Genomic DNA, 27,139 nt, shown 5'->3' with positions numbered 1-27,139 from the left:
AACCGAAACGAATGCTTTAGTTCAGGAAAAGAATATTTGAAGCATCTACCAAACAAGGAGGGGTAAAATCAGGTGGGAAAAAAACCCAAAAGAAGGATAAATAAAAACTAAATGTACAAGGCTAACAGACGTAGATAACTAAGTTTCAACTCCCCAACCAAAAATAATCTGTGAGGATCCTAATGACCCCTAGAACCCTTTGAAATTCTTTCTTTAGTTTTATAAAATAATTCTGCAGCTACCCTCTAAGAAATGAAGGCAGCTACCTTAAATGGGAGATTATAGGGTGGGAGGAGGAAAGAGAAAGTGGAATTAAGGGACAAAGGGGAGAAAAGCTTAGGCGAATCAACGGATTGCAATCTATCTGCTAGGAATGAACAAGACAACATCAAATGAGGAGCTGTCAGCTGGACCATACAAAAAGCTAAATGTACACAAAAGGTTTTTTTTTTTCCTTTTAAATCTACCATACTGCTTCAGTTCATTTCCAATGCAACAATCTACTCAACACCAAAAATGGTCATATCTATCATAAATACAGAAAGTCAGTTTTTAAAACTTATTTTTTTTTAAGCTACAAGTCCTCAACACTCTGTGTGGGTTTTTTTTTTTCACTCTGAAAGTGGGAGTGCTTAACTTTTCCCCTTGAAATTGGCTTCAGCAGAAAAGCTATCCTTAAAATCCCCAGAAAGCTAAAGCAGTTCACATTGTTTTTCTCAAATACTTTCTGCCCGTTTTTAAATTAACAAAAAAATCTTTTCTGGAACGAAAATAAAAACAAACCAAAAAAAAAAAATAATATATATAAAACAATGATTCTGAAAACAGAACAAAGTGTGAGCGATTGACCTGAGAATAAAAAGACATTACATTTCTTTTTTTCTTTTAGCAAGCCATTGGTATCTGAATGCTAAGATAGCAAGAAATTTTTTAAAACTGTAACAAGGTGGACTGCTTTCCCATACAGTGCATGCCGGGCTCCTCTGTGCTATCAACGTGGGGCGTTTATTGGAAAGGGGCAAATATACAAGGGGTTTAAGCTCCAAAGACATAGGGAGGCCCTGTGGACTTCTGTTTCCCAGACCAATAGTACCTTCAAAAGGACACAATGTAACAGGGTTAAGGGTTTTTTTTCTTTTTAATATTAAAAGAGAAAAGAAAAGACGACAATGTAAAATCACCGGCATAGATAGGTATATGGGAAAACAACCCACGCTTTTTCTTTTTTTCCTTTTTTTTTTTTTTGGTTAGAAGCTTTGGAATTGCAGTTAGTCTATTTTTGAAATTGGTTTGTTATTAATTTTTTTTATTTAAATTCATTTGTGTGTATTGTTCATCTTCAAAGCTTACAATCTGAAGGTGTCCGTTCCTACACTGGTCAGACCACTGTCCTTGGGGCAGCTGGGGTCTTTGGGACCCTCCACCGGGCTCGCCGGTCCGTCGGACTTTTGGCTGAGATCCGTGTCAGACTCCTCCGAATAGTCGTCTGTTGGCATCGAGGGCTGAACCCCTGAGGTGCTGCATGAACTTGAGGTAACCGTTGAAGATGAGGAGAGAGGAGGAAAAGAAGGGGGCTTCGCGGCCGAAGCCCGGGAGACCACTTGCGGCCAAGACTTCCTGGAGGCGTGGGGGGAAGCGGAGGACGAGGACGAGGAGGGGGCGGCGGCCGACGGGGGAGGGGGGCTGTCGTTTGAGTGAGCGGCAGACTGCGAGGTAGATGCGGTGCTAGGATCGGGGAAGCAGGCAGAGTGAGGTAATAAACTAGGGTGCTCTTTGGCGTTTCTTGCTGCTCTCGTGATTGTTCTGTGTTTGTGCAAGGCCGACTCGAGATGTTGACTCAGAGCTTCCTCCCCACACAGCGCGCTCTCGCACGCCAGGCAGTGGTACGAGCCGCCACCGCCGCCGCCGCCGCTGCCACCGCCGCCGCCGCCCGTGGGGACGTGAAGCACCATCTCTTGCAGGTTCACCACAGACTGGCCGAAGAAGCAGAGGGACTTCAGGTGGCTCCTCGCCGCCTCCTCGTCACCGAAGCCAGCCTGGCACTTGCGGCAGACCAACTTGTACTGCACCTTTGGAACAATGAAGGGGTCGTAGAGGGAGTCCGCACTTTTGCTTTCTGCTTCTGGCTCTTCGGGGGGTTTCGGCAGGAGGGGGGACACCTCACGGGGTGCGTTTTTCTGCTCTTCTGGTTTGGGGGATTCTTTGGCAGGGTCTTTGTCTGGGGAAGCAGCCCCCGGGGGGACTGGGGTTTGGCTTGCTTTGGGCTGCTGCTGCTGCTGCACTTTTTGCTGCTGCTGCTGCTGCTGTAGTTGCCGTTGCTGCTGCTGCTGCTGGAGGGCCTCCTGCAGACTCTGCTGGTATTGCTGGTACTGCTGCAGCAGGGAGCCCGGGGACAGCCCCATCAGGGCCTGCGACAGTGCAGGGCTGTAGGGGAACAGGCCTTCCATGCCATACATCGGCTGCAGGTACCCGCTCTGCAGGGCGCCGGGGATCTGGGGGGCATAGTAAGGAGAGAAGCCTGGTACAAAGTAAGGGAGGAACTGGCTCGTGAGCAACGCCGTGGGGTCTGAAGTCAAGGCCGCCTGCAGGGCCTGCAGCTGTGCGGGGTCCACCGCATACTCCATGGCGGGCAGTGGCGCTGAGAGCGTGGCTGCGGCCGCCGTGGGGGCCTCTCCTTTCTCCTTCTTGGGGACAGGCAGGGATTCCCCTTTCCCTTTGTGTGCCTTCTCCTTCTCCTTGACCTTCTCGCCGTCTTTGTCCTTGCGCTGCTGCGGCTGCTGCTGCGGCGGGAGCTGTGGTGCAGGTGGTGGCTGGGCTGCTGGCGGCGGCGGCTGCACCTGTGGCTGCTGCTGCTGGGGCTGGGGGGCTGGCTGAGGGGCCATCGCCATGGTGGCCTGTGCTGGGGTCGGGGAGCTCAGCGATGCTGAGGACGGTTTATTTGGTAATCCAGATGTGGGGAGGCCAGGGGAAGGAACTGTTGTGCTGGGCAGACCCATCAAGTTCGGTTTAGGAGACGTTAAAGCTGAAAGGAATGGAGACAGAAGTCACATGTCAGTCTGGGTGGCGAGGCTGAAGCTTGGGAGGTTTTGCTCAGGAGGTTTCATCTGTGTCACTGGCACAGGGTCTAAGAGCTCAGAGTTTGAACTTAAAGGATCCTCTCTGTTGATTTAACGTTTCGGCAGAGCTTTCTTACCAGGCCCAGGGTTGGCCAACCTGTATTTTAATCCGGACCCCACCCTGGGTCAGCTCCTATACTGTCCCTATCAGCTGAACAGCTCCTGACACCTTCCAGCCCAACGTGCCACACCCATCCCACTGGGTCATGTTTTCTTTGCCATGCTCCCAGCTACCATTCGCTCTGTTGCTTAGTCGCTAAGTTGTGTCTGATTCTTTGCAACACCATGGACTGTAGCCCACCAAGTTCCTTTGTTCATGGGATTTCCCAGGCCAGAATATTGGAATGGGTTGCCATTTCCTTTTCCAGGGGATCTTCCCAACCCAGGGATCGAACCCACGTCTCCTGCACTGGCAGGCAGATTCTTTATGACTGAGCCACCAGGGAAGCCTTTCCATTCACTCTGCCCAAGGCAATTAGTCTGGAGGCCCTAAGACTAGCTGTTGCCAGCTGGGACCCATTTGAACCAATGACCTTCATCAAAAGCCCTGTAGAAGTAATACAGTATGAAGAAGAGAACAAAAGCAAGAAACCCAGTCAGGCACCAAGACCACATAAATAAACACAACAGGCTCCACACATGTGCCTCTGTGACCTCCACTGCTGCCGCTGAATGGACATGTTAGGAGGCAGAGAGAGGAGGAAGAAGGGGAAGAAATGAGAACAATCCATTCAAGGTAAACAGAGCCACTGCTTTGACTCAGCTGACCTGCTTTAACAAATCTGTTGAAAACTATGACCATCTAGGAGTAGGACTCTGGAGTCCAATGGAAAAATGAGCATTTTCTTCTCCTGCCCCTATTTGGTTGACAGGAAGGTTTGGAAACCAGACACAGAAAGAGGGAAAAGCAACGTCAGAAATGGAACAGGCCAAAGTGCTGGCACCAGCAGTTCCTGACACATCACAACTTAGGCCTCGCTGCTTATGGGTGGCAGGCCGTGGCACTAGGCCCATGTAGGGTAGAGCTGCATTCTCAGTCACACTCAGGCCTAACCTACCACACCTGCAAAGCCTTCACCGAGCCCAGAGACTGCCATCCTCCCTGACCCTTAGTCATCTCCTGGTTTGACTCTTCTGTTTCAGGGTGATGGAAGGCTGCTGCTGGTTCATGTAGACTAGCAAAGTCTAGTGGTGGAGGACAGCACTGACCACATCCAAGACACTAGACAGTAGACATCTTCATTTGGACCACCTTCAGCAAGAAAGTTGGGGTGGGGGGTTCCAAACAAGTCACTGTCTTCATGAGAGTAAACATTCCTGAAGGCCAGACCCGGGTGAAGACAATGTTGATTTCTGGCTCCAGTGGTATAGGGTTCCCTGGACCCTGCATTAAAGCTGCATTAAAAACCCTCACATTTCAGGTGAGGAGAACAAGGTTGCCTCCAGTTGCCAATCCCAGAAAAAACATGCATTAACTTCTGGATAGTGAGAAGGATGCTTCCCTCAGCATCACATGACATCATTAACTAACACTTCCAAAATGACAGAAAGGGACAGCTGAGATTAAGACATCCAATTTCCTGAATGCAGTTAAGGGACCAAAATCAGAAGATGTGAGAAGATGTGTCTTCTAGTGAGAAGATGTGTCTCACTAGAAAAACCCAGTAAAGGTTTGTTAGTTAAGGTAGCACAAATAAGGCAGGGACAGACCAGATAATGAATTCCACACTTGGGACATGGCTCTGTCTACTTTGAGGCAACAGGCTTGCTCTAGGTTTTAGGTTGGAGCTGCAGCCAGAGCCAGGTGCTCAGCAGGGCAGAGAAGAAATGCCTCCTCATTGCCCCGTCCCTGTGGCATCAGGCTCCCAGAGAAGAAATGGCAGGACAAAAGAGATTCAATTTTAAGGAATATGTACTGAACCTCTGCTATTTACCAGGCTCTGCACTAGGTGTGTTCACTCAGTAAAGTAGCTCAGTACATTCTCACAATAATCCTGTGGCTTTGGTTTTCTCATCTGTAAGGTTGGAGCCAAACAAGCCACTTCATCTCCCTGAGGCTGAGTCACGCACTCCTGGAGTGGCTGAGTCCACTCCTGACGCGGTATGGACTGTGGCTGTCACGTCTGCCATGTGATGCTTGGAACCTTGGCTTTCCACAGTAGATGGGTGTGGGGAGGAAATGGAAGGTCATGGAAAGAGCTTACCATTGGGCCTGACATAGTCCTTTCTTTCCTAATTGCAGATGCAGTACTCTTGGGAGCTGTGGTTCAGTCGGTGGTGGTAACTGGGGCATGCCTGGCTGCCCTGAATGATTAAGAGCATATCTTCCTACCTGGCATCCACTGTAAGTGATCAGAACCTGAGGAGCACTAAGCATATACCCGTTGACTGACTGGCTCACACTGGGTGCTGTGGAAGGAGCCCAGTGCATAGCACTGGGAGCCTGGAGGCCTGGGCGGGAGCTCTGGCTCCTGCCCTAGCTTGCTGAATGGTCTTGACCTCTCTGGGCCTCAGTTTTCTCATTTGTAAGACAAGGGGAACAGATCAGACATTCTAATTCTTTCTCATTGCTATGAAATGTTGGGCCTTCCCAAGCCCCTCTGCCAAGGTCCCAGGCTACAGGAGTAGTTCAGTACTCAGCCACTTCCCATCGCCTGTTTCCTGGCTTACGTCTAGCTGACTGTTATCATCCTGTGACACTACTTGTCAACGCAGGTAAGCAACGACTTCTACATCTTAATGCTTTCTTCTCTTAGGATAAGAAAGTGGGATTAGGAATGAAGTAGGGAATGTCCTACCTGTAAAACCACTGCCAAAATTATAAAACGGGTTTAATTCAACCAGAAAGAAGGGCCGCTCTGGGAAGCAGCTGCACCACTAGAGCCCCTGGGAACTGGGACGTTTCGGAGGTAAGGAGGCACACTGAGGGGCTCTGCTTTGGAGAGTGTGCCCTGGTCAGGACAGGCTGTGGGGGGCTTACTAACTCGTGCTAAGCCTCACAGGGTCCTAGAGGTGAGGGTCCCATTTAGGAAAGGCAGCTGGATCCAGAGAAGACGGGTGAGGAACGAGGAGGAGGAGGAACAAGAGAGGCACACAGGAAGAACTGTGGAACTCCCTATGAGGTAGAAAAACGAGTACCAAGTATGTGACTCTGCATTAGAAAGGGAAATGGGCAGAAGGAAACGAAGCGGTGATTGAACACTCCTAAAAATAAACATTGTCGATTTAGACGACAATAAAACACATCATAATTTAGAACCACATTGCCCAATACAAGTTCCTGGTCAGTGCATTCCAGTATCAAGGTAGTCTAATTAGAAACTAGAGGGTGGTCCAGTGGTCAAGGCTCCATGCTTCCACTGCAGGGTGTGTGGGTTCAATCCCTAGACAGGGAACGAAGATCCCACATGCCACGTGGTGCAACCAAAACCCCAAACTAACACACTACTGTGTTTCTGAATCAAAGGGAACCCCAGGAGTAAGGCTCCACCTTGTGAGAGCAGGTCTCTGAAACAGGAGGCGGGAGGGACCTCAGGGGACAGCAGAGAGTTGATTTAAATTCTCTTGAACCTGTTTCCAGAGGGCAAAACCCAGAATTAGCTAGGATGTTCAAATGTTTTATATTTTCAATAGATATCTAGAAGGGATCTGCATTTTCACAAAGACTGAATGGAAGGATCCATAATGGAAACTGCTGTCTCAAAAACACCCCAGGATCTAGTACACCAGAACCCTCCAGTTCATGCCCACAGCACACACACTGGTCTGTGCTCAACACCAGGCAGGAGTATGGTTTCAGGAGATCGTTCCAGCTCCAGGGTCCCCATTCTTGAACTGGGAAGTGGAAGGGTCATGTACACCACAGCTCTAGGGAGACTCAATGGAAGGGACCTGAAATTCTGTTGCAGTTAGAGAACTAGCAATGTGGAGCCTCCCATTTGCCCAGCACTCAGGTTTTGTGTGGTGGCTCTTTACTACTGGGAGAAATCGCTGAGAGCAGAACCCACCTGTGTTGGATGGAGTGAAGCCTGGCAGGGAGGGGCTGTTGAGGCCAGGGAGCAACACAGGAGGAATGCCCTGGAGCGCCGGGTATGCCGTAGGAAGGTTGAGAGCCTGCAGAGGGGCATTGTCGAACATCCCTTGCTGCTGAGCTGCCAGTCCAAGGACCTCATTGGCCTTTTTAATCCGGTCCAGCTCTTGTTGAGCCATCAGCTGACGTACAGTGGCTGGGTCAAAGTACTCTTTCTCCTTGTCCAGCTGGCTTCCAATGGTGTCTTTAACTTTGGAGATATGCTGTTGGGAAAAGATATGGTCACGTACAGACAGCCGAGCGCTGTACTTGATGCCACACAAAGTGCACTCTGTTTTGGGTCCCTCGTAACTCGTTTGGTTTATACCAAAATGCTTGGCCATGCTTAACTTGGACTTCTTTTCTTTTGCCCGGGCATTCTGGAACCAGACCTGAACAACTCTCTTTGGCAGTCCAATGTCATTGCCCAGGACTTCACACTCCAGCATGGTGGGTGTCCGGTAGTCATTGAAGCATGACTTGAGGACCTTCAGCTGCAGATTGGTCATTTGAGTGCGAAAACGTTTCTGCCCGGGCCTATCCCCGCTGTCTCCAGATTTGCCTGCTGACCCACTCACACCAGGGCTTGGAGAGCAGGGGTCTGCAAGGCTTGAGGTTTCACTGTAGTCCACGGTACCTTCATTGTCATATTCCTTGCTGTAAAAGCTGGGAGCTGGGCTGACCAGGCCAGATGACAACCGATCTTCATACTCGGACATTGCCATCATGGCTGCTTTGGTCAGCCCTTCACTTGGCGCAGAAGAGGATTTGGTTTCAGTTGCTATTCCCGTCGCACTATCATTATCTGCATTGCCCTCGTCTCCAGTAGTGGTATCTGTGATCGCTGTGTTGACTGAGGAACAGTCATCATTGTCCAGCTTAGTCTGGTCAAAGTTTAGATTAACTGAGGACATGGAGGGGCTTTCAAAGTCTTCCATGCCTTCCACCTTGATGGAAGAAGGGCTCAGGAGAGTCCTGGGAGACAACTCCATGGTTTTGCTCACAGGTGAGAGGGGAACACCTTGGCCATCACTACTGCTTGGGGGTAGGTGGGAAAAGCTAGTTCCATCAAAAATATCTCCCTTCATCTGCAGTCCCCCATCACAGTCTAAGAGCATTGCAGACAGAGTCAGGTTGTAGCCAGCTCTCTTGGCTTCATGCCAATGCCGGGACCGGATATGAGCCTCCAGGGCAGTCTTGGCTTTGAAGAGTGCTCTGCAGAAAGGGCACCTCCTGTGGGCCTGCGCTGGGCCCACCGCCCGGAACTGTCCTTTCCTTTCCCGGGCTCGGGTGTTCTGAAACCAGACTTGGACTACACGTTTCTTCAAGCCCACCTCATGCGCGATGTGATCCAACATCTTTCGAGTTGGATTGGAGTCCAAGAGATACTTTTGGTAGAGAATTTCTAGCTGTTCTGGTGTGATAGTTGTCCTCAGACGCTTGTCTCTCTGAGGTTCTTCTCCCCCTGTCCCACTGTCGTTTTCTCCAGGGCTTGCACTGGCCTTTTCCTCCAGCTTCCTCTTCAGAGTGTTCATCGTGGAGGTGGGAGTTGAAGGGGAAGTGGCTGAGCTTGCCGGAATCTGAGGTATGGCCCCAGAGAGCAGCTGGCTTGCCAGCAGTGGGTTACTGGGGTCAAACAGCATGAAAGGCATATCCAGTGACCTGTCCAAGAACTGGGGGTGGATGAATTGGTTCTGTGCACTCAGGAAGTGAAGCTGCTGATGCTCCTGCCAGTGCTCAAACGATGGGAACGCCAACTTGCACTGGTCACACTGGTAGGGGATTAGCTGAGGAGGTAGGTTGGCCAGCGGCTGAGGAGTTGACGTATGGAGGGGCTTGAGGGGCAAGTGGGAGAGCTGGGAGGGGCTGGGGCTCGACTGGGACAAGGGGCACTGAGGGGGGGGCACCTGTGGAGGAGGCTGCGTAGGTACCGGTGCGGGGGACGTCAGCTGCGGGAGCTTCTGCTGGGCAGCGCTCATCTTCTGCTCTGGCTGGTCTTGCTGCTGCAGCTCTGCCTTTGGTTGTCCTTGCTTCTCCTGGGTTTGGTTTGGCTGTGCACTGGGAGGGTCAGCCTGCTTTGGTTTCTCATCACTTGCCTCTGGTTTTGCACTGAAGGTGGCCAGCTCATCGGCCTCTGATGGAAGCTGTAAGAAAGCAGAGGGTGCTGTGTTGGCCGCGGGTGCTGGGGTGCTGTAAGCCTGGGAGGGCATCGGGGTGCTGCAGGAGGAACTGGTGGGTGTCAGGATTTCCATGGCATCCATGGAGTCCTCATTCTGGCTGTCATCCTGCCCTTCCTCGTCCTCATCTTTGTAACACAGCTTCTTCTGGTGCTTGATGAGATCGAAGATGCGCTGGAACACCAGGCTGCACTTCTTGCACTGGTAGTTCAAGTTGCTCGTTCGAATATACCTATCATTTGTAAGCTCACGCCGCTCTCCATCTTTGCCCTCTCCCTGATTCTCATAATTTTTCCTGGCCTTCTGTCGGGCGTTTTGAAACCAGACCACTATGACTCGGGTTGGAAGGTTCAGTAAATTAGAGAGTTGCTCAAATTCGTCATCCTTTGGGTAAGCGTTGGCATCAAAGAAGTCCTGCAGGACCCTCAGCTGATAGTCAGTAAACCTTGTTCTCGAAGACCTCTTGCTCCCCCAGTACTCCTGCTTCTGAGGTTCTGGTGAAGGGGGCCGAGAGTCAATCTTGAGCTCCTCCAGGCTGGTGATAGGAGGATTGCTGAAGTTGTAAGGGGAGTCCTTGTTCCGCTGCCGCTCTTTGAAGAGCGTGTTTCTGAACCAGTGCTTGATCACTTTCTGGGGCAACCCAGACTTGTCTGCCATCTCTTTGATCTGCTCTTCACTGGGGGAGTTGTTAATGTCAAAATACTGCCGCAGAACTCGGAGCTGGTCATCCGTGATCCTGGTGCGAGGCCGCTTATTCTGCTGCTGGAGCAGACTCGGATTGAGCTGATGCTGGTACAGCTGGGCCAGGTCCGTGGGCAGGGGCTCCACGGGTCCAAGCTGAGGGGGCAGCTGAGCCGGCAGTGTCTGCAGTGGCATCGTCTGCATCATGAGCGGTGAGAAGATGGGCAGCTCCATGGGCACGGAGAGCTGGGTGAGCGGCACGGACGGCTGGGCCGGGGCGATCGTGGGTGAGGTGATGGGTGGGGCCGACGCAGGGATGGCCGGGGTGGATGCTGGCTGGGGCGGCGCTGCCGGCAGCGGGGGCGGAGGCGGGGGTGGAGGTGGGGGCGGCGGCTCGGGGGTCTGAGGCCTCAGGGGGTACAGCTTGTCGTAGTGCTCGCGGTACTGTTTGGCAAATCTCTCTAGCTGTTTAAATGGAAAGTAATTTTGATGAACGTGCTCTTGATGACTCTTTAAAATCAAGATGTTAGAAAACAGCTTGCCGCAGGAATCACACTCAAGCTTCTCTGGGTTCTCGCCCTGTTCTGTCTTCCCATTCTTCTTCTGCACCTTCTGCTTGTTCTCGTTGTACTGGATGACCAGCTCAAAGCCGAAGTTCTCCAGCAAGGCCTTGGTAGCGTTCCCTCTGGCATCTGAGGCAATGCGTGGAGGGAGCATGGAGGGCTCAGAACTAACCCCCGGGGCCAGTTCTTTCTTCTCTTTGGCCTTCAAGGCATCGGGCAGTGATTCCTTTGGTCCCGAGTTGATCTCTCCCCCCTCGGCACTGTCCCTCTCTCTCTGGCTTTCTTTCTCCTTCTCTTTGATAACCAGTTTGTTTTTCTTTTCAGTGTGCTGGCCGGGCTGTAGGAGGGCAGGGTGACTCTGGGGCAGAGGGAGCTGGCTCTGCTGCTGCTGCTGCTGCTGCTGCTGCAGCATCTGCTGGTGGCCCTGCTGCGGGATCTGAACCTGGGCCTTCAGGTCTTCCAGCAGGCCTGGCCCCGTCCCGGTCAGCGTTAGAGCCCCACTGGTCACCGGCAAGCTCACCTCCGGGTTGAGCTGGAATTCGGCACTAGGGATGTAGAAGGGGAAGAGGAGATGCTGCTGCTGCTGCTGCAGTTGGAGCAGGGTCTCGGTGGTCATGGGGAAGTGGGGCAGAAGGGTGGGGTTGAACAGCTGGGACTGGATCAGAGCCGCCTGCTGCTGCAGCTCCTGCTGCAGGTGAGCTTGAACTTGAGCCTGGGCCTGGGCCAGTGTCTGTGCTTGTTGTTGTTGCTGCTGCTGCTGCTGCTGCCTGGATGCAATCATGTCTGCCAGCTTCTTCCGGTTGGCTTCCTTGGGCTCTGCAGGGGATGAAATGTTGGCACTGACGGGGTTCCCCAGGGGTGGCATTCCTATACTTTCAGCGGGCACTTGACTCAATAGGCTGGAGCTCGAAGCGATGCCAGCACTGCTTGGGTTGGTGGTGGTAAAGGTGTTACTGCCACTGGTGCTCACAGGACTCGGGGTGGAGGAGCTCAAGGGGGCTGTGCTGCCGCCCCCGGCGCCATTACTGCTGCTGCTCGCCGCCTCCAGCTTGGCTGCCCGGGCCTTGGTCTGATGCAGCACAGAGCGCATATGGATCTCCAGGGTGGAACTCTGGCTGTAGGCCACGTTGCAAGTGTTGCACTTAAAAGGTTTGTTGTCAGGGCTGCTGGTGGGTTCTGGCTGACCGGTGGCCGATTCTTGAAGGGCTCTCTTTAACTTGTGTAAGTGGGAGACAGAATTGTAGTGCACAAGCAGGATGTTCTTTTGAGTGAAAGATTCCTTGCAGACGGTGCACTTGTAAGGGCGAGAAGGGTCCAGGAATTTTTCCATGGTGAAGTTGGGGCCTTTGCGGAAAGGTAGGGCTCTCTTTGGCTCTGAGCCCGAGTCCTCTTGTACTGACCCAGAGTCGCTGCCTGTCGGGCTCTGTTTATCCTCCAAATCACTCTCTTCCTCCTTGTCTTCCTCCACAATTATGGTATGGTCCTCGGCCAGGGTGGGGTCCCCCATTGCCAGGAGGTCCCCATTGGCCAGAAGGCCACCATAAAGCTGCTGGATGTCGGCCTCACTCAACTCCAGGTGGCTTGTCTCAAGGTGTTTTTTCAGAGCCTGGAAAGTTCGGAAACTGCGCTGACAGAGACAACACATGGTGGCAGCTCTGATCACGTGGTACTGAGAGTGGAGCTGCAGCTTTTCCACGGTCTTGAAAGCCAGGCTGCACTGGTTGCAGCGGTACTTGTACACATGGCGATCCGACACTGGCAGCTGAGGCCTCTTGGCGTGAACCTCGTTGAAGTGCGTCTGGAGGGTGGCGGAAGTTTTGAAAACCTGGTTGCACCCCTTCTTCCAGCACAGGAAGCCTGAATCTTCTCTCACAGAGCCCGGGTCCACAGGAGAGGGTTTCAAATCTCCACTGTGTTCTGTGCTCGCAGAGGGTAAGATGTTCTTTCCCAGATCCTCTGAGGTTTCTGTAGAGAAAATAGAAATCAATCCCAATGATAAAGAGGGCTTCGAGCTGCCTGCCTAGCAAGGCCATGTGAACACAGAATCTGATGATGAGGGAAGTACCCAACCTGCAGATACACACTCTCCACGGAGCCCCCCGCCTGCCCCCAGAGAGCACATGCTATATGAGCACATCGGAAGATGAGAGGAAGAAAAGGAAATACAGACAGTCTCAACTCTTAGTAGGCCTATACCATCACACAGATTTGTCTTTTAAACAATATCTGTTTCACTTTCTCAACAAATAAAAGGATACCCCTTTTACATGGATCTAAACTGTAGAATATGTGATTTAGTGTGCTGCTAAGATGTGGGGCATTTGTAAGGACTGCTGTCCGTTGTAACAAGAAATTTTGGATGTGGGGATATATTTTGGATATATTTCTTAGGCATTAAATTTCCTGTTATAATGTGACTTCTGACTATCCTCTCTATTCAATAAGCAATGCATGTTCAAGTGGTCAATTATGAAAATACATTAAAACTTTTTTCTACAGTGAGATCATCACACCCATAAATATTCTGACCCTTTTTCAGGTCAGTGGTACACTGCCTCGTATGGAGAAATCACAAGGGAGGAGGTGGGGCAGTCGTGTGGGGCAGAGCTCTTCCCAACTTAAATCTTAGCTGCTGACAAGATGTCAGTGATGGAGGAGAGACTCATAAACAGAGGTCCCACCCAGTGAGGGCTCACCGCAGGGCACCACCAGCATCTATGTTTACAACAGTATCCCTTCCAAATGTTCTTTTCTGCTCCCTCCTATGAGACAGTCCTGGAAGTCTCAGAGAAGAGTTCTGTGCAGATACAGCACCTAGAAAGATAGCTAATCCAGTGCCCTGAGATCACCCGTGTGCTCCACAAGTCCCTCATGTTTAAGTCCTCAGAGAGGGAATATGTAATGGCTTGGGATGGTAAGTTATGTGTGTACTGACTGAGTCTCTGGTCATTAACTTCCCCACTGTACAGTCTAAGGGGACATGTGTCCACCAGAACCTCACTGGTTCTCACCTGAGCTTTTCTCTCACTTCAGACCACAAGAAGAGCAACAGATACCCACTAAGAGCCCAAGTGTCCAGTGCTGACAACACTGCCCCTCATCCCTTGAAAAGTTACATTCAGCTTAGGAGTACAGTAAGGAATCTGCAGCACTCTTGCCCTATGAACATTCTTTTTCTCTTCTCAAGGTCAAGAGTCATGACACTAACCAGGCTGCTTTCCTGCCTCCTCCACACTGGAGCTCCCATCTCGATCTGGAACAGCCGCTGGGAGGAACATGCTGCTGGGCATCACCATCTCAGGGGTGGTCACCTGAAGAGCAAGTGGCAGAGACACAAGGCAAGTCAAAAGGAGAGGAAAGAGACCCAAGAGGAAAATGTGTAGAAATTATTTAATAAGCAAAATTAGCCTTCACCAGTGTTAAGGCTGGAGGTGTCACTTTCCATAGCTCACTGAAGATTCATGTTTATTAGACAAAGCTCACATCAGTCAAAAGTGTTTCTACGGTTACATTCTGGACATAATTAGCAGTGCACACTTGAAGAATAATCTTATTATTAATATTTTTCCTTTATGCAGAATTTTGACTTTGATCACTGACAATGTTTTGTCATGGGCTGTGAAACTTCTTGTGCAACCAATTAGGTAGATAAGTTGAAAGGCCCACCTTAAGCTGCTGAAAACATAATAAGGGCCCTAATTAAATCATACCTAGTAAAGTACACTGTAATCTTGAAGCAGGGAGCATTGTAGTACTATTTTCAAAATGTATTCAGGCAAGAAGAGGAGGGGAGTGAGCGAGAGAAAGGGTAAGAAGAAGAGAGGAGAACAAAGGGAAGGCTAAGGACATGCAGACACACTGGCAGATTTTCTAGGAAACAACATTTTGTAACCCTTTATAAACTGAGATCAAGTGCAAATGAGCATTTCTTATGACTCACTTCAGTCAGGATTTCTCCCAGGGTCTCTGCATTGGTACACAGCATTGGAGGGAACTTCCACCTGTGTGGTAGCCCAGAGAGTGTCCTGCATCCTACAACAGGGCAGCCCCACCTTGGCTACGGCTATTGCTGCCCAATATAGCAACCTGGGTCAAAAAGCTACACTTTAAGGTCAGATTTTAGGGATTTATTTCTCCAGGCTGTCCTGCCATCTGGCCAGAAACTTGTCCAAACACGTTATCATTTGCCTTCCATTAATGTGATAAGAAGCCCTCAGTATGCAACATAAGGCTAAAAGCATCTTTGTTTAAAAAGAAGCAGTGCCCCTTTGCCTGCTACAGGACAGCAAGGTAGTTGAGTATATTCCCAGGTGAATCAGAAATCGTCCCCTGTTTGAATGCAGCCTGAGACATAAACTGACCCCGAGGTTACAGGAACAGAAACATACAGTCACCACTAGCCTTTCTACATGGCACCCAGCCCACCTGGAGATGTTGTTTCCTCATCAAACATGACCACTGAGATAGTATCTTCTCTTGCTGTTGCAAAGACCAGAACATCTAGATTACTGTTCAAATTAAATATTTAAAATAAATCTTACTATTAGTTTCTAATGGTTTAAGGATTCTGGCCTTGTTCAAAATCACTGCTGATGCATTCACTAGAATCATCAGTGGTAGGTTCCACCTCAAGGGGAAACTCAGACAGCTGTCCCCATAAATACCAAAAAGGTAACTCCCCCTTACATTTCAGGGTGTTAGGATAATCTCAGGAACCCAGATGCCCAAAGGTGCAGAAATTAAGCAACAGGCACTGGAGAAGGGCTCTGAGGAGCCCCGTGTTTATGAACAGCAGGTGTGCAGCAGGTGCACGTGAGTGACACAGAACCCCTCTTGCCCAGACATTGCACCCTCACACAAAGCTCACCGGCAGCTGGTTAAGGCTAGCTGTTGATGAATCGTTAGGAATGGAGCAGAGATTGCCAAACTCATTCCATCTATTTTCTTTTTAATAGAAAGCATTTCTGACCAGTGTGGTTGGGGAGTCCAGCGGGAATCCAAGAAGTGAAAGGTCACCGATTAATTTATAGTCCTCAACCGAAGGGGAGCGCGAGGTTGGGGGCACGATGGGGAGGAAGGGAAAGGAAAAAAGACTGCCCCCCACCTCCTTCCTCAGCTGTAGCTGCGGGGTCAGTCCTTTCCTGGGATCTTTAGGAATTATGAAAAATGAATCATGAGAAATAAAAAAAAGCCCTACAGAGTAAAAAAGAATAAAATTATCTAACACCTCAGCTGCACATCATTATAGAAAACTGTGGGCTCTTTATACACATTACAGTAAGGCAGACATCCCCTCTAACAGACTCAGTACGACGGATCAGTAATTGTTTTCATACACTTTAATTAGAAAAACTCAGATGGCTATGAATAATAATGGAAAAGAGAGACTTTTGCACTTGAAAGGTTGAAGTCAATCAAGTGTGAATGACGGCAAAAAAGAAAAAAAAAAAAAAGACACCAATTCATCAGCCCTCTGTTGTCTCGCCGCGACTTTAATCATAATTCCTGATTGGGATTCAAGAAGGCAGTAAGCAGCGGTTCTTTGTCTGCCTTCACCTTCCATCAATTAACTCTCCCCGAAATATAATCATCAACCTCACATGCTCCTCTGCATCTTAATCTGGGCCTCCAAACCTGTAAGTCTTGCCCCGTATATGTTTAAGTAATTACTTTTATCTACCTGCATCTTCTCATCTGTAGTGTACCCAACCTCTCCCTGAAAGCAAGCAAACAAAAAAGATTCAGCATATAAAATCTTAATGGACAAGAAGTTCCCAGGAGACTGAGAGGAAGACTCCTGAAGGGAATCCTAAGGATCTAGAAATTCTGATGGGGTCTATCTGCCCATGTGTCTGAACAGAGAGATTGCAATGGCAGCCTCTTTGCTATGCAGGACAGGCCCATGTAAGCTCTTGGGCGTTAAATGTTCCTGTGTCTGTGTCCACTCCTCCTTCTACCAACTTCTCAATCCTGTCACTTAAAATTTCCATGCTTTTTTGGTCAACAGCCAAAAGTACGGTCCTGCCGAGGGCTCACTGAGGAGCTGTGCTCACAGAAGATGACAGAAGTCGGCCAAGGGCAGAGTTCCTTCAGCACCCCTTGTCTCCCAATCAGATCTGGTGGCCACGCAGCATGAAAGGCTCAAACCACCCCAGCCAGGCTGGAGGTGCCTGGGAAAGGCGGTCACTCACCAGTGCCAAGCACAGTTCTGTAAAGGCCTTCCTTTCACGAGGAGCATCGGAGCACGCTGGCAGGCGAAGGGACCAAACCTGCCCACAGTATAACCAGCCCCCTTGCTCCCTCACCCAACGTGTTCAAGCTGCAAACCCCCCAAGCACTGAATGCCATTACACACACTGTCCCAGCACCCCCAGCCACAGACTCAGATGCCAAACAAAGAGATTAAGGTTTGGCCAGACCACACTATCAGCCAAAACACCTACTTGTCCTTCATCAACATCCATGTAGATTGATTCTTCCAGTAATCTTACAACCATACACAATGAGTATGTTAAATTACATTCCCCCGTACTTGTCACTAATGTATAAAGGGGACTTAAGACTATGAAAACAGACTTTTAACTAAAAGTCCAAGTTTTTCAGGTAAGAAAGTTCAATCTCTTAGAGCAATGACTTCCTCAGAATTTGAGTCTCTCTTGATTGGTGGCGGTCTGGATAGCACACGCCTTCTTCCTGCTTCTCTGAGTCAAGCCAGGTTTGCAGAGTTGATGAGAACACAGGAACAAAATATCATCTGAGCAGGGACAGAACCTTCCAAACAAGTAAACAGGTCTCACATAGAGTGAGAAATGGGGAGTTCTGCGCTGATGCTGGAAATCTTCAAGTTTCAGCAATTCTCATATATGACAATAGAAGTAGAAGCATTCTACACTGATATGAAAAATCTTCACGCTTAAACAATTCCAAAACAACTCAGTTGATGAGAAGGAAGGGCCTCAAGTGATTCTGCTTGTCCACTCATTTGACCATCATACACTAAACTTTGTACAAGGTCCTTGTGCCACTTGCTTGTGAGACAGAGCAAGACAGGTCTCTGGGCCCAAGAAGCTCACATCCAGAATAATTAACCTTTTAGATATCATAAACTCATTACGAAATCTGGTGAAAGTGGCAGGCTCCTAGAAAAAATACTTTCAAACAGACTATTGCAGATAATTTTAGGAAATCACAGGCTCCCTAGAGAGAAATTCCTGGACTCAGTTAATTGTCCTTGAACTACTAGGAAAGGTGACATGGCTTTGTAAATACCTCCTGTTCGGTTCACCATTATTTAGGATTACAATTTAATGCCTTTCAAGTTTCTATGATGTGAGTGGGCCTTAAAGCTTCAAGGACTCATCTTATAAAAAAGCCAGAGTCTTAGATGTGGGTCTGGTTCCCACTGTGACATCCAGGAGGGGCCGCCGATGTTTACTCTTTCTTAGAGGAAGAAGCTGGATTATAAGGAGCTGCCACACTCCTTGCTTTCTTTGGGTCATGGATGTGAAATGGCCAAATACAACACCTTGAGCAACCAAGGGGTATATAAGTTTTGCTAAATTCTTAACGGAACTGTTCATGCAAATTCATCCCTCAAGGCCACCCTGAGGTTAGATCAATGCAACAACAGGTTCCACATGCTGGCAAGCAAAGCTATCTTCTCAGACCCAAGTACTGCACCTCACTTCTCTGAGACTTTCATCCCCACAGCCCTGGCAGCGCTCGCCTGAGTAGAGTTGCTTTCTGAAAGGCTCACTATTCCAACTGAAAGGACAGGTTTGCCAAAACCTAGACTCCCAAAGAGGCTGAAATCCTTCACATTTTCAGTAAAAAATCAACAGACTGAAGAGCCTCAGATGGAGGGAAAGAAAAAGGGAATGGTGACAGAGGGAAAGATAGAACCTCAGACACAGGCCTTCCCAACAGAGACCTGGCTAGTCTGTACACCTGGTGACTGAGGCATTGGTCCTATTCTTTAAAAGCCAACGCTTCCAGACCTTAGCATTCCAGCTAGTGGGGGAATCTAGAGTTGATGGTGCCAGTGAGGGTCCAGCTGCTCACTTCCTCCTCTGACCCCAATGGCTGCCAGGATGCAGGAGCTGCCCGCTGCCCGCAGCCAGGCACTGCTTGGCAGCAAAGCCTCAGGGTTTTGTTTTTTTTACTGCCTTCCAGTTGTGCCAGGTTGGGCGCTGGGCCTGTGTGTCCAGAGGGCCATTTCTCTGTCTCGTTTCCCTTCTAAAATGTCATCTATGTGGCTGCTTTTTTTTTTCTTAACCTAAAACTCATGAGGAAAAATTGTAGAGCAATATTAACATTCATGTGGGCGAGAAACAAATGTAGCCCTGAACCAGATTTTAAAAATCTAAGAATCAGAAAGACTGAAAAAAGGAGATAGGTGGGAGAACAGGAAACACATGAACAGTTGTCTCTCTTTCTCACACACACACACAAACACATACAGCAGAAGAGAGAAAAAAGAGAGCTGAGAAGGAGACTGAATTGGAGAGAAAAGCTTCATTAGACTCAGAGAGGCAAGCAGTGGCAGTATACCAAGGTCACTTCTAATTTAGACCATCTAATTGGCAAACAGGCTCCAAATGGCTATCATCTCACAGGACTTGGAATTAATGAAGCCCGATTATTTTCATTACCTTCCTCTGAGATGGAGACAAAGTGAGAGCTGGTACCCAAGTGGGTGCCACAGCCTCAGGGCCAGTGGCCACCTGAGAGCCCCGGTGCAGGGGGTGCCAAGGGGCCAGCCTGGTCTGGAGACGCAGATGTACAGGCACACGGTGAGCACAGAGAGAGATGCTGACCAAAAACATCATAGGAGTCAGAGAGCTGTGGGGTGGGGTGAGGTGTGGAGGGTGGGAGCTATGGAATTGCAGGCAGCGTGGGTCCCGGAGCTGTGAAGGGGAAATGAGTGCATGTACAAAACACACAGGATAATCAAGAACTACTGAAGGGAACAAAGACGAAGGGCTAGAGAAAGGTGTTGCTGGCTGCTCCAGACTTAGCCCCATTGTCCGCCATGAGGTCACACTTTGCTAAGTGATGGAGGAACAAAGACAGTTTCCCTGTGTTAATGCACTGCCATCCCAGTGGTGTGTCCTGCCACTTAGAAGGACAGTGATCAATTAGAATAGTTCAGGACCACTGAAAATTATTGTAGGTGGTCTTTCCTATTCTCATTTAGGGGCTAGAAACCTGGCCCCCTTGCCCTCAACCCTCTCCCCTAGAAAAGTGAGCAAAAAGAGGTGGCACAGGCAGTGTCTCCTCTACCCCCATCACTGCCTCAGACGCGAACTTCTCCGTCACTAGGTGAGGCTGCTGTGTTACTGGCATCGGGGGCAGCCGCTCAGTGGGGCCTGGAGGGGCACTTTCTCACTGCCTTCAACTTTATAGCTTTCCTTCTTTCTTATGATGTGTGTGAAGACACCCTTTGGAGCTGTTTCCCACAGGCCCAGCAGAATGAAGTGCTGTGGGTGCAGTTTCCATAGCAGAGGGCCAGAGCTGCAATTGTTCCCAGTGGAGAATATTTTTCAAGCCCCTTCATCGGTAAAAAGAAGGGGGCCCATGGAGGACACAGATATGAGATGCAGAGCATAAGCAAGCAGCTGTTACCATAGCAACAGACATATTAGACACTGCAGGTTCCTGAAAGCTGTCTGATAAGGTATTATTAAATGAAGCCTCCTCAAAACACTCTCCATTTACAACTGAACGGAAAGACATTGTATAGAAAGTAATCTATTTCCATTTATCAAGGTGGAATTTACTTTTAGAGAGACTGAAACCCAATTCAAGCCAGATCCTGAGAACTTGGACACAGACAGCAAAAAATATTTACCAGAATTTACAGCTTCAGAGACCATGGACACACCCCACCTCTGCCAGGAGGTGTCTGTTTGGTAGACTGTGCCAGGTTTTCCTAGTCTGCACCAGAGGCAGTGCATTCAGTCAAACCATCTGGCAAGGAAGAAGTTCACTCCTCTCACTGCCATTCATCTGAGCCACTCAGAGATAAAGCAAACATAACCTTCTCCTCTGGGAGGATGAATGACTGGACATTGACCATTCCTTAATGATACAGTCTAGAAAATGGAGCTCTGATTTGAGGGGCATATCTCATCATGCTGTTTTCAGAGTTTCCTGCTCTAGATGGCCAGGAACAAACAGATATACCATCAAAAAGTCTAACCAATACTTCCCCTTGGACAGTTTTCTAATAAAACTGCCATAAAAATAGCCTCCAGGGGCATGATTTTAACCACAGGCTCATTATAAACAGTTGTAAAACAATTTCAAAATTTCATTTTAACACCATACTTTTCAGAGGGAGGACAGTGGCAACTACTTAATTGTTAGGGTAAAGACCAAGATGAGCAGTCCAGTCCTCAAATAGGGTGCCTGGGTTCACCCCAAAGTATGGCCACAAACTGCCCTCCAACCTTGGCTACTTGGCTTTTTCCTGCTGATCCTGCTAAAGGATGGAGAAGGAACTGCTTCACTTAGCTCGACGCAAAACGTCCTCATAACTTAAGAAACCAGTTCAATACCGACAGCCATGCAGTAACTCCATCTTCATGCAAAGAGAGGTACCAAACTGACCTGACAGGCATCTTCAGTCAAACTTCAAACCCTTACATGATTACAGTTCCCACAACTTTCAACTTTGTTTCTGAATCCATTAACTGTCTCCTGTTGCTAGCAAATGAACTTCCTATAGTCAGCACATTTCCCCCAATTTGCACACTTTTTCAGAAATGTCTAGAAAGCACCTCCATTGTGTGCTGTGGGAAAATGAGGTAGGTATACAGGGGTTTCTGAACAGGTGCCAAGCACAGCCTCCTTAGGGAGCACATTTCTCCTACACAATTATGTTCTTGGGGAAGTCTTCTCAAATAGGGTTTATTAACCTGGCTCCATGGGTGAACTGTGGGTATCCTTATGCTCCCTGGCATTATACACACAATTCTGTACGTGTAGGGACATACCTGGTGGTCCCATGGCTAAGTCTTCTCGCTCCCAATGCAGGGGGCCTGGGTTTGACCCCTGGTCAGGGAACTAGATCCCACAAGCCACAAATAAAAGAGCTTGCATGTCACGACTAAAGATCCCACATGCTACTATGAAGACTGAAGATCCTGCTGCAGCTAAGACCCGGTGCAGCCAAGTAAATTTTTTTTTTAAATTTTGTACATGCGGAATACTTTAAAGAGTTCTTAATAATAAATGTCAAACTAGCATCCATAGAATACCCAGTAAGGCTACTGAATCACTTTCACCAGTCTCCCCCAAAAAGGATTTGAGAATCACTGCTTGAGTAACACCCCCAAGTATCTTAGGAATTTAGCACCCAAGCAAACACAGCAGTAACATCCTGTTGTTAAATGAAGAAGACTCAAATGATCACCAGACTTGATACCTTGTACCACACTGTTGCTGTTATAAAAGAATTAATATGACAAACAGCAAAACAGAAAAAGAGACACAGATGTACAGAACAGACTTTTGGACGCTGTGGGAGAAGGTGAGGGTTGGATGTTTTGAGAGAACAGCATCGAAACATGTACATTATCAAGGGTGAAACATCACCAGCCCAGGTTGGATGCATGAGACAAGTGCTCCGGGCTGGTGCACTGGGAAGACCCAGAGGGATCGGGTGGGGAGGGAGGCGGGAGGGGGGAATCGGAATGGGGAATACATGTAAATCCATGGCTGATTCATGTCAATGTATGGCAAAACCCACTACAATATTGTAAAGTAATTAGCCTCCAACTAATAAAAATAAATGGAAAAAAAATTAAAAAAAAATAAACTGAAAAAAAATTTAAAAAATAAAAATAAAAGAATATGATAAACAATGGCTATTTGAGATAAAATTTATATACTGGTCCTTAAGAATATATAAATGAAACACTGTCTAATGTAAACCAATCATACAGATTACTACAGGCTCATATTTCCTAGACCAGTGTGATATTAAACAGGAAAAAGAATCACCAAAGCAAAAGAATAATGTATTGAAAATGCCTCCCTCTTCACATCTCTTCCTGTTTCTTTAGGCTCCCATGGTTCCAGGTCAGCTGTAGGAAGTCCTGGGTTGGCCAAAAAGTTCATTCAGCTAGGAAATACGTTGTTCATTAGTTTCTGGTGAAAATGGAAAAATGTGTCTTTTAGTTTTACTTAGACCCGAATGAACTTTTTGGCCAACCCAGTATGACAGCCTGAGGAAAATCCCAAGGCTGGAGAGAATTCCCAGGAAACTTGTAACATAGAAACCCACCATCCACAAAAGGAAGTTTCCACTTACAGAGAATCTTTCAACATGTTCACCAGTCTATTTGAAAATACCCACGGAAAGTTACACTTGAAGCACATAAGTCACCGTAGTTTCCCACTGGCTGCTAAAGTTCCCTTGATGCAGCACCAAATGTATACTCCTCATGACGAAACATCACTTAGGACAAATATTAGTATCACTTGCAGAATTTTGAAAAGTTTTCACATTATGTTATATTTAAATCTTGATACTAATCTTTGGGGCCATGTTTCCAGTGGTCACTTAGAGCCATGCCCCACAGGTAGAGCAACTTCATGTTCAAAATGCAAAGCCCTTGTTCATGAATTGACACGTACTACCCAACTGAGCCTCTTCCTGCCTTGAGAACGAAAGCAGCCACCCGAGGCACTCTCCTGACACGGGGCTGCATTCATAGAGTGGGAGAATCTGGGTTCAAGTCTCAACTTTGCCACCTAAAAGTGGCATCACACCAATTAACTTCTCTGAGCCTCAGTTTCTTCAGCCATAATGTAAATGCATCAGGCCTTTTTTTAGATAGTGACTGTGAGGATGAAATGAAACATAATGAATCTAAGAACAACCTAGACTATGACTTGCTCAGTAAAGGCCTGGAGAACCTGAATAACAACTTGCAGTTAACTCCCCCCAGGCCTCTGCATCTGGAGGGGAGAGGATGGTGAGGGGTGCTGGGAACACAGAGCCCTTTGGGTCACGGTCATGCCAGGACTAAGGCTGACAGAGGTCACAGGACCATCTTTGACGTTTCCAGCCCTGTCCTGGCTCTGGCGTCCAGCAGCACAGCATCCTGTCCCTGTCACAGTGTCACCCTTGGCCCCCGGGGAGAGAAGAGCCCTGAGGTGCCGCCTTACCGTCATGATGAGCTTCTCCACACAGTCGGGCGCCACGCTGTGTAGGTGGGTGAGGTGCAGCTGGAGGTGGATCTTGTTGTTGAGCATGTCCTGGCAGAGGGGGCAGCGGAGCATGGGCTGCACCGAGTGCTGCGTCATGGCGTGCACGCGCAGCCGGTTGACGTCGGCATTGCTGTACTTGCAGTAGGGACACTGGTACATCTGTGGGGGACACAGCCACCCCGCCGGTTCACTCTTCAGTTCCCGCGGCAACAGTGTCTGTCCCACGCCCGCCCACTCCCCATCCCACTCCCCTCAGGTGTCTGAAATACTCTCCCACAGCACAGCCCCTCCGGGCCTCACCTGCTCCGGCTTGGTCTCCTCTGATGTTTTTGGTCGCTTTGAAGAAAGAGGGGACTCCGAGCTACCTGGGAAGGAGATGCGTTTGGAGGTTGCAGGAGAATCTGTCAGCTCCTTCTCTGCTTGGCTTGATGATGCTGGAAGGAAAAGCGGAAGATGTAATCCAGCAGCCAGGCCAGGCCAGCTCCCAGAGGGTGCATGCTGGGTGAGAGTCAACATTCATTCATAGCTCAGGGTGTTTGTGAAACACCCAAGTTAAAGGAGGATGAGCATCTGGATGGCTTTATTGGGCACACTGGGAAAGAAGCAAGCATTGCTTTCTGTTGCCTATGGATTTCTGTCACTATACAACTTTAACAACTGAACACCAAGGAAAAAAGGTGAAGAAATGGACTAAAAAGCTCTGAGTTGGATAAACCTACATTCAGTCTGTTCTGACCTCCCTCCCCACCGATCAAGACACAACCTGCTGGCTCATGAGAGTGGCTGGGGAAGTCTCACCAACTGCTCTGCCAACCACGAGTCAACCCAAGAACCAGACAGACTTTCATAGATGTAATCAACGGTATGCTCCCAACTTTATTGTCACAGGTCTTGAAATCAAAGGAGACCTGATCAATGTGAACCAAAGCTTGATTTTTTTGCACGTATCTCTTCACATGCAAAAAATCAAGCTTTGGTTCAGCAACTCGCTTTTGGCAGGGAGACACAACTTAAAAGTGGAACTAGGCAGAGTGTCAATCCAACTTAGAAACGAGCCAATGCTCCAGACACAAGAGCTTACTCAGAGTGGGTGGTTCAGAGAGAGAGTTTCCTATCCGCTTGCCCAGACCATGCCCTCTCACCCTCCATGTCACCAAAAAGACAAAACACTAACGAGGGAGGAGGGTCACCTGAGACTTAAGCGGCAAACAGTGGGTACAGAATAGTGGCGGAAGGAGTTATCTGAATCATGGAAAGAGATCTGTAAGATTTGGATGAGAAAACAGTTGGGCTAACAAGGTTTAACCAGGATAAATAAGCAGGGCTCCTCTCGAATAAACACAAATCCTCAAGTGGTCACATCTGGTCATTCTGAAACCTGGTCAGTAGCTTTAAAGCTGGCCCTCTCACTTGTTTTGGATGGGGAACTCCATTTTTCAGAATCTCATTACAAGAGGCAAGAAGAAAAATCCTAAAAATGGTAGCGAGACAAGACATACCCACTGCCTGCTGCCCTCACTGAAAAATCATCTGACTCCATGTAGAAGTCATTGGTATGGAAAGCCTCATTTCTACTCTTTGGTCAGACTGCTTTCTGTCTCATCCAGTTTAGTTACCCAGCACGTGTTTCCAGCTTTGAGATTTGTTCTGACGTGGATACACAAGATGCTGTCATTACAGATGTGTGCTTTAATAAACAGTTGTAAAAAATCAATTTTGTTCATTAAAATCATAAGGCCACACAATAATTTTGAAAAAAAAAAAAAGTGAAATGCAGGAAGTATTCCAGGAAGTGGATGCTCTTCCCAGAATGCACATCTTGTGACCTTTAACCCCAGTATCTTGGTAACCTGGTCTACATAAGTTTGTAGAACATCTATTATTTAAAAAGTACAAGGACGAGCATATTACATACAGACCCCTCCTCCTCCTCCCAACACACACATTCATAACAGTACTTTAATCTGTCTCGAATCGACTTCAAACCCATTTTGCTCTTAATGGGAGTTATTCATTTTCACTTGAAAGGTAATACATGACGGCTGGATATTTAATGTGATGGACTGGCTGCCGATTAACTAGGTGCTGTAACATTCTAGTCTGGTTCCCCCATGGCCCACTTTCCATCTCCCAGACCCCCTCAGACCTGATCCCTCGAAACCCCGTGTCACGGGTTTTAGACACTCTTGAGTGTGACGGGCCGCTGCTTGCACACTCCCACAACAGGAGTCTTTAATTAATGTTTCAGGGACTTGAGATCTTCCTTCCCCCAGAAGATTCCTTATTCTCCATCATTTTTCATTTTTGCTTATTGGTTGTCTTCTATGCGTTAGCTCTTCAAATTCCTCCTAAAGATAGGGTGGTAGTGGTGGAGGCATTAGGTGATACTTCAGATGCCTGTTTGTTACAGCCATCCTCCACCTTCCTCACTTCCACCTCCAATCTGTAGGATTCAGGGCTTACAGTTAGGAAGGAGCTGCCGTATGCTCTCCCCTCCTCTAGGGGCGAGCCAGGATACAGAATTCTCCTGTGAACACCCATCTTGTCTTTTTAGTCAGTCTGCCTGACCTGAAACAAGACTTGCTTTTACAGGACAATGATGCCACCTTGTCAGTGCTCTCCACCTGTGCTACCCACCCCCTGCCCTGCCCAGAATGGCTGTCAGCCCTGCAGCTGACGGGCAGTGTGGGTGAACAAGTAGGAGGCTGAGACCACCAGACTCGCCTCACTCACTGAAAAAGGCAAACCCAGTGTAAGCCACTGCAGCATTAGTTTCCTCATATGACCAAAGGGTCCATCCTCTTCCTTCAGTGCTGAACGTGTAATGAATTGTGAAGAGGTTGCAGAGGTGAGAATTCTGGTTTCAGAAGCCACTCTTCTTTTCCCTTTGGGTGAAGAAGGGGACTTTTATTATCTCCCCCCGCACCCCGCCACCCCACCACCATACTCTCATATTGCTCTGGAATTCTAAAGGCTTCTTTGTATGCTCAAGCTAAGGAGTCCTCCTTCTAAAGTGTTTTTAAAAAATAAAATCACTCACTCACTCATTCCTCTTTCTCTGGAGCAACACAGCAGCCCTGCTCTAATACGAAACCCTGCATCCACTGGTGTAAAAACTTCCAGGGCTCATCTCATTTCTATCTGGGGCAATCTGCATTTTATTAGATCAGATTTGTCTACAAGTGGACATTAACCACCTAGGCTTCTTCTCTAAAGATAAAGCCATGCCTTTCTCATATCAGAATCTGTTAACACCCAGTTATAACTCCATTGTGCATCCCTGGGTGATGTGGGGAATGCTCCAAAGAGTTAGGT

General features: G+C 48.4%; 1 protein-coding gene across 4 annotated transcripts in view; it reads right to left on the bottom strand.

The window, feature by feature from the left end:
* Positions 1-1,216: 1,216 nt before the first annotated feature.
* Positions 1,217-27,139, bottom strand: part of ZFHX3 (zinc finger homeobox 3) — a 244,621-nt gene continuing 218,698 nt past the window's right edge. For all 4 annotated transcript variants that reach the window (XM_065925670.1, XM_065925668.1, XM_065925669.1 and 1 more), the window contains 5 exons: positions 24,125-24,258; positions 23,783-23,983; positions 13,815-13,917; positions 7,124-12,571; positions 1,217-3,022 (listed from right to left, as the gene is read on the bottom strand). In XM_065925670.1, the coding sequence (XP_065781742.1) occupies positions 1,347-3,022; positions 7,124-12,571; positions 13,815-13,917; positions 23,783-23,983; positions 24,125-24,258 (7,562 nt within the window). In that variant the 3' untranslated portion in view covers positions 1,217-1,346. The remainder of the gene's footprint in view (positions 3,023-7,123; positions 12,572-13,814; positions 13,918-23,782; positions 23,984-24,124; positions 24,259-27,139) is intronic.

Source organism: Muntiacus reevesi, chromosome 2 (genome assembly GCF_963930625.1).
Source record: "Muntiacus reevesi chromosome 2, mMunRee1.1, whole genome shotgun sequence".
Taxonomy (NCBI): domain Eukaryota; kingdom Metazoa; phylum Chordata; class Mammalia; order Artiodactyla; family Cervidae; genus Muntiacus; species Muntiacus reevesi.
The sequence above is the reverse complement of the archived record's forward strand: the minus strand, read 5'-3'. Positions and strand labels throughout refer to the sequence as shown.